The 11,607-nt window shown below is 42.2% G+C and overlaps 1 protein-coding gene and 1 long non-coding RNA gene across 3 annotated transcripts; one reads left to right on the top strand and one right to left on the bottom strand.

Moving 5' to 3' along the window:
* Positions 1 to 7,504: 7,504 nt before the first annotated feature.
* LOC144001745 (dickkopf-related protein 1-like) lies at positions 7,505 to 10,606 on the bottom strand. Of its 2 annotated transcripts, none has more exons than XM_077496292.1 (4): positions 10,233 to 10,606; positions 9,934 to 10,078; positions 9,745 to 9,855; positions 7,505 to 7,954 (listed from the first exon to the last, which is right to left on the bottom strand). In XM_077496292.1, exons 1-4 carry the CDS (start codon positions 10,416 to 10,418, stop codon positions 7,698 to 7,700), a joined length of 699 nt encoding a protein of 232 aa, XP_077352418.1. In that variant the 5' UTR covers positions 10,419 to 10,606; the 3' UTR covers positions 7,505 to 7,697. The 2 variants fall into 2 exon arrangements, with proteins under 2 accessions (XP_077352418.1, XP_077352419.1); XM_077496293.1 differs by having other exon boundaries at positions 9,934 to 10,075.
* On the top strand, positions 7,559 to 11,006 carry LOC144001746 (uncharacterized). Its single transcript, XR_013278578.1, has 3 exons — positions 7,559 to 7,980; positions 9,741 to 9,869; positions 9,945 to 11,006. It is a non-coding gene; the product is annotated as an uncharacterized LOC144001746 (long non-coding RNA).
* The last annotated feature ends 601 nt before the right edge of the window (positions 11,007 to 11,607 follow it).

The following is an 11,607-nucleotide window of genomic DNA, read 5'->3' as shown; positions in this document are numbered from 1 at the left end:
ATTTTGCGTCAAATGTGTGCAAATTACCTAATTTACATACGCGCAAATACCACCGACGCACCGGGGCGCAATCCGGTTGGCAGCGCGCTTAGTGACGGATTTCCCCATCTGCGCAAACCTTTAGTGAATATGCCCCTATGTTTTGCTAACTTACTGAAAGACAACCCAACTAAACATTTTCTACATACCTGTATATGCCAGTTTGGCTCCCAGTCGGTCCCTTTTCAAGTGGCGACTCCGCCATCAGCCAGTCTTGCCATCTTCTCTGCACAATTTACAACATCCACTCGATTTGTCACGGTGGATTATTTTTGACAGCAGAGATGTCGAGCGGTCTATAAAGAGACGTAAAGTGCCAAGTTAGGAAACAGGGATTGTGTAGAATTTGCAGTTTTTTTTACTAGTTTATACTAAAGTTCATTTCAGATTCTTCTGCTTCTTTCACGCAAGTATCGCTACTTCTACTTCAGTACAGCTCGTGAGTACTTTCACCAGCTCAGTTTTGGCTCTGCCGAAAAAACACGAGTCGCGAGCGTTTCAAAACAGCACGTGTTCTGCGGTATGGCTCCATACTCCGACTTTCATGTCATATTACTGTAACGGGTAGGCGACACAACATAATACGACACTTGTCTCTCTTTTGGGCCCGACGCGGTCGCCGCTCCCGTCAAGTCAGAGCGAGCTTCTTCATGTGGTCTTGATGGGGACTCCAATGGGGTATGACATCATCGCCAAGGGTGTGTAGACCACATGGTCGCAGCTGGAAGGAACGCCTGCCGTGCATCAAGCCAGTCAGCCGGGCCGCCTTGTGGGTGTCACATGGAGCAAATCTCAATAATGATTTATGAGGATATCACTGTAATTTGCTGCACATTGATTATATTGTTGATTTTACATGCGTACATGCGCAAGAGTAGTATTACTTTGCTGTGGCATATTGGTGCTTAACTCATTTGCTCCCAAAAACGTATAAATATGTTCTATTTTAAATGTTTTATGTGTCCCAAAGACTTTTTAATAGTTTTTTTTATTATGTTTTGTTTTTTTATGCTAGAGCTTTGATGCAGCCTTTCAACTGCCAAAAACATTTGAAGAAATGGTACTTATTAGAAAAACGGCCAGCAGGTGGCAGCAGAGTATAAGAGATCAACTAGGGCCATGTTGCAAACTATGAACTATGTTGACGTGAGTTGAGGAGCTGCATGTCGACAAAACTAGTGCTTTGCCGCCATTTTGTGGCATGTTGGTGCTAAGGAAATACATCGAAGTGAGTTGAGGAGCTTCATTTAAACGAACTATGTCGATGTAAGTAATTCTTTGCTGCCCTCTTGTGGCATCAATAGGCAATTATTAATGTTTTTAAAGGTTGTGGTAATCACTTGCAGATTTTATCTAAATCTTTATTGCTACTCACAGGGAAACAGTCGAGTACAATGGTGGTTTGACTTACAAAGTGAATTTGTTCCGTGAAAGTGCTCTTAACTCAAAACATTCAAAGCATCTTTCCCCATTCAAATGGATGGAAATGCTATTAATCTGTTCAGATCACCAAAAAACACCTACAAAAATGTTGCGATATGCTTTGTAAATTTTTTTTAAAAAATAGCAGTCTACAGTGTTGTACTTAAACGTACAGTAATGACATCATCAAATGGAATCCTGATCATGTGCCAGGAATGGGCCACATTACTTGAGCAAGTCTAAAGACAAACACGTTATGGGATCACACGCAGTCGTTATCACCACTAACCCCGCCCCCCCCACCTTGCGAACCTCCCTCAAACTTTGAGCTCTAACTTTTCATCAACCTTGGACTTTTCTTCTTCTTTCACGCCCCTCTTACATCACAAAGCCGCCCGTCGCGCTCGCACACTCGCCTCATTGTGCTGAACGAGCCGCGCTTTTGTCTTAATTATCCCCGCGTTGCTCAATCGGCCAGATCGTCCTCTCGCAAAGATGAATAGCCGGCATTGTGCCGAGGAGATTGACGCCAGCGGCCGGGACGTTTGACACCACCTCGTCAATGTTTGTTTACACAAGAGCTGGCTGGCTTTTTTTGGGGGGGGGATCCGCAAGTGCCGCCTGAACTCGTTTCATGTGAGGCAACGACACAAATGGCGTAAACGCGTTTCAAGATGTCCATCAGGACGCTTGGCTTGCAATAACGATGGCAGATATTCCAGCCGCTCCAGCGGGAGAATATTGTAAACAAAGGCTGTGGCGCAAAGAGGAGCGCCGTGGACTTTTATTGCCCAATTAAGTGTTATCGTAGCGTATTATACACTGCATCAAGCAGACAGGTCTTAATCATCGTAAGCAAATAAAACGCATGACTAGGGACGGCTGACAGGTTTTATGTGGGATAATTGTGGGAATTCTCCGGGCTATTGTGTTTTTACCTCACTTTAGAAGCACTTTCAATTATCCAGCCATGCATTTTCTATAGCGCTTGTCCTCATTAGGGTGACGGAGCTGGAGACAATCCCAGATGACTTTGGACACATAAAGGATAGACTAGAAAACATCCACACCTATTGACAATTTGGAGTCATCGGTGAATCTAACATTACTAATGGGAAAATGAAGCTTCAATTTATTCATTAATTTATGTATTTATTTTTACTCCTGTAGATGGTGCTCTTGCTTTAAATATAAAGGCGAGCGCAATGGAAATTGATTACATTTCCACCACATCTTTAAACCAAGAGTGCCATCCAGAGGAGTCAAAAAATATCGCAAATGTTTAATGAAGCTTCATGAAGCTTCATTTTTTTCCATCACTACCTAGCAACATGCATGATTATGGAAGGAATAGCTGGAATGCTGAGATTCAAAACCGGGGAATGTCTCACTGTGCTGTCCAGTTTGAATCAAAGGATTCAAACCTTAAAACAAAAATTGTGGCTTGTTCCAGGACCTGTTGACAAGTAGTCCGAAATTGTGACTAGGCCAGATAAAAGTCATTTCTCACCCTGCCTTGAGTAACAAGCCACCTTAGGTTTGTGTGTGGCTTCAAGCATCATTTTGTCAGCTCAATTCCAACAAGGAGCCATTTTGAGCGGCTACCGTCCGCCATTGTTTGTGTTTGGTAATGCTGCAATGTTGTGCAAGAACGTCAACAAACAATCAAACTTTTCCAAATAAAATAAATATAGTATAACTTGTTTTTTTAGTAAATGAGTATCAACTTGTCCGCTCTTCCCCACTTTGTGAAGTAACGTCAGAACCCAAACAAGCTAATGCTAGCCATGCTAGTTCGCTAGCTATCGGCCTCAGTAGTGAATGTAAAGTGTTTATTTCACCAATTGTAGACAAGCTAACTCGCATAGCTGGCTGTGAATGTTCCAGACAGCATTCTAGTAATATATGAACGTTACCTTGAAAGTGATATCGTAGAGTTTCATATAGCAGCCACTCGTAAGCATTATTTTGCATGTCCTTACTGGATCACCTGAAACATTTAGAAAACATAAGGGGAGAAAAAAAAAATCATACTCTGTCCTCTACTCCAATGTACTTAAATTCCGCTTTCATGGTAAACTGGCATTGGATTCATTGATTTTCTTGACCCTTGCAGACAAAACTGCCCAAAACAGGACGCAAGCAGCTGCCATAATTAGATACGTGGTAATATCGGCGGAGCAAAGGCAATCGTTTTCAACACAAAGTCACGGCTCTCAGGTGCTCGCTTAGCTTAACACTGGCAGAAGATGTCCGATGTGTAAAGGCCTTTTCACACTGCACTTAGCAATGTGTTGGAGCAAGCCTGTTTATTGTGCTAGGGCTTTCTTTCACAACAAACGATACATGTTGTCAAGGTGGTGGCCAACTTCTTGCCTTAGGGGGACGTCAATACCGTCAGCCGACCGTAGCATGAGAACGGGCATGTGCATCGTAATGCTTGCCGAGTCATGCCTGTGGTATGACACCTTAGCGTGGTCAGGATGCCAAACGCCAGCGTCCCATGCATTCCCATCTCCCCATGATTGGAGCGTGACCGCTTTTAAATGTGTTGTAACGAGCAGCGGGCACATGATTGTGTGTGTGTGAGCGTGCTGCTTGGCTTGTTTTTTGTTTTTGTTTTTTTTTTACTGTTGACTCTCCCACTAAACGCAGCATCTCTCTCACACATACACTGAAACACACTCGGCTTTTTTGGCTTGGCCTGCATGCCTGTGGCTTGTGCTAGTCTGAGGTTGGTGTAATGATGACACACTCTCGCGCACACGCACGCACGCACACACACCACACACATAGCTTCCAGGACCCCCACAAACATGACTTGGCCCCGGGGGCTGCGGGGTATATTGTAGTGCTGACAATGCTCCCCATTACTCTTAATTACTCAGCAGAAATTGTTTAAAACGGAGGGTGTCTCTCGCCTGCGTCTGCCTGCCTCTCGATATGCGAGCACACACTTTACAAGCAAGTTTCAGATAGGAATCGATTATTTCAACAATTATCCCATCGACGAATCGAGTCATTGTTTTTTATATTTTTTTTAATTATTTTTACATTTATTATTACTGAACAGCAAAATGTGCGTTTGAGTCCTAGGTTTTATCCTGACATTCTACACTGTATTGTCTCTCAAATTAAGTGTATGGTTTTAAAAGGCGGAGCCTAGAATGGTGAGTGACGTGGGTGTCAGCAAATGAAAGTAGTTGGCCGTTATGAGCTCAGGTTAGCGGCTGGCTGTTAAGTAGCTAAATGCTAGCCAGTCTGGATGGTAGTTTTAGTCATTGTGTCTAATTTTTTTTTTTATGACGTGTTATTTTTTTACTTTTTATTCTTGTGGGTTGGGGCATTAAAATGTAGACTAGTGGTGGTGGCCTGTATTAAATTAGCAAACAATTGTAGACGTGCTGTGATTTGCACTTTGTCTTCTGCGTACTATTTCCTCCTAGCTAGCCACTATCGCACCAAATTATTTCTACACTAGGGGTGCGTGGGTGTGTGGTTACATGTGGAAAAGTTATTTGACATGTTTGTAATTTCATACAACTTGAGCCCATTGAAAAGATATACAATACTGCCATCCGCTGGCCATAGTCAGTGGGTGTTTTTGATTCCACAACCCATTGACCAGGCAGCGCTCCACTTAGACGTTGCACTACCCATTGATTAAAAAAAAACGTAGTCAATTGACGTTGATGGCGGCACTCATTAACATTTTAGCATACGTCATGAAACGTTTTTGGCGGTCAACGAGTTTAGAAAAAAATATATATATATTTTTATATATATTTTTTTTTATTTTACATTTTTTGAGGTGTTGTTTTCATGAATGTTCATCAGCATTTTTTTTTAAATAATGTTTATTTTTATTTTTTTCTGTAATTATTATTATTAAAGACTGTAATATAGGCTATAAAAGATCTGATATTGTTTATTGTTATACTAATAATGAATTTATTGTGTTTGATACGACCTTGAGTAAAAATGATTGCATGTTAAACAACACATTCGCAATATTGAGGGGAAAAATTAATCAGATTTTTTTTTTTTTTTTTTTCGAGATTGCTGGTCAGATTTTTATTTTTTATTTTTTTTTATTTAGTGACTGTTAAAAGTAAAAAAAACAAAAACAAAAAAACTTCAAAACTAGGAATAAGTAAAAATAAATAAATGCATAATGTATAGTCCAATGAAATAATGACTCATACGCAAACAAAAGAACATTTTGATTGGACGCTTTACATTCAAAGTTTATAAAATAGGATCAAACAGCGCCTAATTTCCATCCTCATCACAACACAGCGACGCATGCACTGTGAAGTATCAAAAGCGTTCATCTCCACGACACCACGATGAAGACACTTTAATGTCTTTGCCTTTTTTTTTTTTTGTCACGTGACATGAGAATCAAGCACAGTAATTTCCTGGCCATCTTCTAATCAAAACGTTTCTAATTACAGGCACCAAAGGTGTATTTGGGAAGGGCGAGCTCGTGCTGGGAAACTGCACACAGCAAATGACTTTCAAAAACAACAACAAAATCACAATTTGCTGGATCTTTGTGCGCCGCGTGACGGTTTTTGAGGGAGCTTCTAATTACAAAGTAGCCGGCAACAGCAAAGACTTGCACTCACCAAGACACGGCCGATACTTTGTTATTACCTCTTTGCTCTTACCATTTGATATGTCAGCACCCTGTCTTGTTTTTAATGTTCATCTAATGACATGCCCTCCTCCTCCTCCTCCTCCATAGCAGGATGTGGCACGCTGTCTGGGGGCTGCTCCAGTAATGCCTCATTAAAAGCAGCATTTTTTTTTTTTTTTTTTTTTTTTCTGTGTGTGCATATCTCAGTCATTTGTGGGTAATGAGTTGGTGCGGCGCGCACGGCCAAAAGTATTCCAACCACGCGCTCGCTCCCAACCCGCTGATTTGTGAGAAATGGCGCGACGTGTTAAACAACAACGCTGGTAATTGTCCCCTCCACCCCCCCCCCCCCCCCCCCCCTTCTGAAAAATGTTGGCGCCTCAAACTATGCCAATAAATAGGTCAGCGACAAGTGAGGTTATTAAGAGTAGTGTTTAATAAAAACATTCACATTCTCAATATAGATAACGTTTTCTTATAAAACAATATGTAACACATTTACACTGCATGCAGCACCGGGTTGGGATAATACTGGTGTTGACTCATTAGCGCAATCAAGTGCCACCCCAAGAGTACTTTTCAAACTGGGCTGAGGAACCTTTTTCGATGTCCATGCGGAACTTATGGAAACGCGTCATGATCAAACTTTGCAGCGTTTCCCTCCTGTGCTATCTCGCAGATTTTTTTTAAGCAATTAAACATGTCCAAAGTAGCTGTTTGAACGTTTATATCGCTATAACTTTGATGCTAATTCCATTAGCCCGTCTATGCAGATTAGCATTAAATGTTAGCATTAAGCCAACTTGTGAGCGGGTTTTCTGTGTAAATATGGTACGCATGGGTGAGTACCAATACTAGAAATTATACATTTGAAGAATAGAATATTGCCATTTATTTCATGGAATTTTAAGGAATTTTTTTTGGGATATTATCAGTCAGTGACAACTCATAATTCTCTCTTGTTTTGCAACATTTTTTTTTATAATAAACTTCCACTGGTAATGACAAATCAACAGCACACTTTGCATTTTATCTTGGGGTCTATTTTCCTCAACGTGATGTTATACGAGAAGCAGTGAGAGGGAAAACAGGCGCTAAACGACACTTTAAAATCTGTTTTAATGGTGTTTAAAGTACATATGGTGGATTTTACTTCAAGATAGGTCTGGATACCGTTTTATTATATATTATGAACATTTGCGGGTAAAATGTATTTAAACTCTCTGGTGGGTTCCCCAGCCGTCATTCACAATACAGTAATTTACTGCAATAACCGAGGCTTCAAGTTCCATAAAAACAGAAACAAAAAAACAGCTCTGCCATTAACCGCCGTGGACAATTGATCTGGACGCCCCCCCTCCCCTCCCCTCCCCTCCCTTCCTCCCCCTTCTACATCCCCTCTCATCCATTCACAGGCAAGTCCATCATCTCTGCGGGTGTATCACTTTTCCCAGGAAGCGCGTCTTTGCTTCCTGGCGCTGTCTCGGTGTCAGCAGCGTTGGCAGGAAAGAAAGTCTTGGGTGTTGGCATACGTGTGTGCGTGTCAGTGTCTGTGACCCGTGTGTGGGTGTGTGTGAGTGTGCGCGTGTGCGCGTCAGCGTCTCTGACACGTGTGTAGGTTCCGGGCCGACGTCCTGCCGACGGCGTCGCCCCTCTCGGGCCTGCACGCCAGGCCGTCGCCGCAGTCGCAGCGCTGGAAGAGCTCCAGGCCGTGGGTGCCCTTGCGGCGGTGGCGCGTGCACACCTGGCCCTCGCTCAGGACCGGCTTGCAGATGCGAGACCAGAAGTGGCGGGCGCAGCAGAGGCCCGCCGAGCAGTCGGCCGAGCGCAGGCACGTGTCCCCTTCCTGACCTTGGATGGGAAACCAAACGTGTCAGGTGAGCATCAACGTTTGCCATTGGAGATGGCGCGAGAGGGCGCCAAAGCAATACTTTTATATTAGACAGGGCTTTGGCGTGGGCACAAAAAAAAACAAACAAAGAACATTGATGTCCCCTAAAATGCTTTGTAATTGGCTAGACAGGCCACAAGATGGCGGTAAATGACTTCTTATGTGTCAATGAAGCTCCTCCGCCGACTTCAACATAGTTCCTTGACCTCAAAATGCCAAAAGATGGCGCCAAAGCAATACTTTTATATTAGACAGGGCTTTGGCGTGGGCACAAAAAAAAAAAACAAAGAACATTGATGTCCCCTAAAATGCTTTGTAATTGGCTAGACAGGCCACAAGATGGCGGTAAATGACTTCTTATGTGTCAATGAAGCTCCTCCGCCGACTTCAACATAGTTCCTTGACACTAAGATGCCAAAAGATGGCGGCAAAGCAATACTTTTATATTAGGCAGGGCTTTGGAGTGGGCACACAAAAAAACAGCAAAAGACATTGATGTCCCTTAAAATCCTTTGTAATTGGCTAGACAGGCCATAAGATGGCGGTAAAGGACTTCTTATGTGTCAATGAAGCTCCTTCCGCCGAGTTCAACATAGTTCATTGACACCAAGATGCCAAAAGATGGGTTATATTTTTACATTTACATTAAAGAGCATGAGGGAATAACATATGAATAGGTTCTAAAAAAAAAAAAACAAAGCAAAAAAAAACTGTGAATTTGTGAATGCCAGCCTGCAAATACACACATATGCATATTAGGGCTGCAACAAACAATTATTTAAATAATTGGCTGATCTGTTGATTATTTTGGCAATTGATGAATCGGATTAAAGATGCATGTTTTAATTCCATCCCCTCGTTCAAAAACTGTTACTGATTTGGTCTGTAACATGTCAGTAAACAAGAAAAAAACATTTTCCAAAGTGAGAGCAAATGTTTTATTTTGATGCAACACAAAGACTTTCATGGAGGACTACAGAAATCGGAGCATATTTACTTGCTGAGAAACTGAGATTATGAGGATTTTATATAGTAAAAACAGGTATCTTAATGATTAGTTAACATAATTAGTGATAAATTTGGCCACAAATTTTGAAATTCCACGACTGATTCACATCTTAAAATACTATTTTTCTCTAAATGAAGCTCTCAACTCACTATAGATTTACAATTCTTTGGCAACATGGTGCCAAAGCGACGCTTCTACTTCCTATTGCTTTGGCCTGTGCACAAAAATAGAAGATGCAAGATTTTTTTTATTTATTTTTTCCCGGCGGATAGGTTTAAAAAAAAAAAACATCCACATTTAGCCAAATTTGTGAATGCTAAACTGTGAAAATGCGGATGTGATGCTACAAATAGTGCCAAAGCAATACTGTTGTTATTATTCGCTGCCCTGAGCCCAAAACAGTAAATAGGTGAGTTTCCAGCAAGTTACAGAGGCTAAATTCCAAACTAAAATCCAACTAAAATGTGTGAATGAATGCTGAACTGCTAATATCAACTACATAACACTTTTAAAAACATGGATATAGACTACTACTGTGGTGCCGAAGACGCAGAAGACTTGACTGAACATTACTCCAAAACACCAAACAGGAAAACAACTTAAAGTCCGTCACCCCTAATCCTTCCCTGTGAAGTCACTTAACAAAACATTAGTTCCATGGGGGAATTATGTCACGAGTACCACACTACATATCACCTAGCTTTTGTTTGTTTGTTTGTTTGTGTCTTAAATGATAGTTACCTTTCACATTGTGAGCTTCGAGGACAGTGAGCGGCCTCTTGGCATGATGCTCCATCGTGTTGTTGTATAAATGCCAGCCTGGGCCATCGATGTCATTCGTCTGGCACACACCTGGACAACGACAGGTATGATAAGTTGACTTTTTTTTTTTTTTTTCTTTAACTTATTTTATGTTTATTTTGCTCTCACCGTTGCTGCAGCGGCTTCCGGCGCAACACATGGAGTCCCGTGCGCAACGCTTCCGGTTCTTGCGGCACGACAGACACGCACTTCGGACGTCGTTGCAGTATTCATCCTCGCCGCATTCGTCGTCGTCCGCGCACACACTTGACTGCTGGCGTAGTGGGGGGGACAACGGGGCAGCCGTTAAATGACGTTAAACGAGCTCCTTCTACGCGCGCTGAACTTACGTACGCTGACGTTTACGCACCGGAAACCTTAATTACGCCCGCAAGGAAAGGGACTCGGGACTCGGGACTCGTACGTACCTGCAAGGCGTCCACGGGAGCTTCTTTGTGTCCAACGCTGCCCGGCGATGAGGTGCGCGGACTTGGGCTGACCGGGTCGAAGTTCTTGATGGCGTTGGAGTTGAGCACAATCGGCCCCGCGTAAACGTATCCAAGCAGCGAGAGCCACACAGGCAGGAAGCAACGCGCGGCGCATCGCAGCAGCATGACGAGATCCTTTTTTTTTTTTTTTTTCTTCTTTTTTTCTCGGTGATTCGCGAGAGCAAAAAAAAACAAGACGTCCAAGGAATTCCTTTTCAAAAGTTTTCCAGAAGAGAGTTTGTGTCTCGTGTTGCAGGCAGGCGCGTCTCCAGTGTCGCCCCAAGTGCCGGCTTGGTGCTTTTATACGCGCGGACCTGTTTGTCTTCCCGCCCCCCTCGCAGAGCACAACAAAGGCGAAGGGCTGGAATTTCAAAGAGTGCACGGAAAACGCTCATCTGTTTCGAGAGGCATGATAACGACCTGTTAAGTCTGTCTGATTGCGCGGAGGGGCCACTGCGGCAAATAAAGGATTAAGGGAAGAGGACTTTTTGAAAATGGGCTCCAGCAGCAGACAAACGAGTCCACAAGAGGCTCCACATGACAACTGTGGGCAGAAGAAATCATTTGAGATGGATGGATGGAGGATTTCTTCTTTTTTTAAACCACACTTTACCTTAAAACAATATTCAACCAGTTTAGTCTTACTTTTTCTTCTTTTTCATAATTTTAAATGTTACATTTTTATGTCATTTTAATTAAAAAATTTAAAAAATCTGTTTGTTACACATTCATTCATTCATGCTTTAGTAGGCTATTAACTCATTCACTCCCAGCCATTTTCACTGAAGCAACCCACTTCGCCCCCCAGCTGTTTTACAGTCTTCCCTCGCTATAACGCGGTTCACTTTTCGCGGTCTCGCTGTATCGCAGATTTTTTTTTTAAGTGCAATTTTGCATATTTTTTTACAGTAATATACCTATTTTATAAAATTTATGAAGGTTTGAACATCGTCAATGTTTGAACAAGAGAGAAATGTGAGAACATGTAAATGCCTCAATGAGAAAAGTGTATAAATTGTGCGGTCGGGGATTTTAGAGCCTTAAAACATTTATAAGAGTTGTAAAACATAAAGCTAACTACTTCGCGGATTTCATTTATTGCGGGTATTTTTTGGAACCGAACCCCAGCGGAAAACAAGGGAACACTGTACTGGATTTTGACTGATTTTGCAAGGCCCACGGATTATTGTGTTCTATTGCTATCAAAACATGGACCTACCAAAACAAAGATTAGAGTCTCTTCATTCGCCAGTAAAAAAAAAAAAAAGAATATTTGTATCTGTTTCAATTTTGCAGCAATTAGCATTAGAATCTA

Source organism: Festucalex cinctus, chromosome 14, assembly GCF_051991245.1.
Source record: "Festucalex cinctus isolate MCC-2025b chromosome 14, RoL_Fcin_1.0, whole genome shotgun sequence".
Classification (NCBI taxonomy): domain Eukaryota; kingdom Metazoa; phylum Chordata; class Actinopteri; order Syngnathiformes; family Syngnathidae; genus Festucalex; species Festucalex cinctus.
The sequence above is the reverse complement of the archived record's forward strand: the minus strand, read 5'-3'. Positions and strand labels throughout refer to the sequence as shown.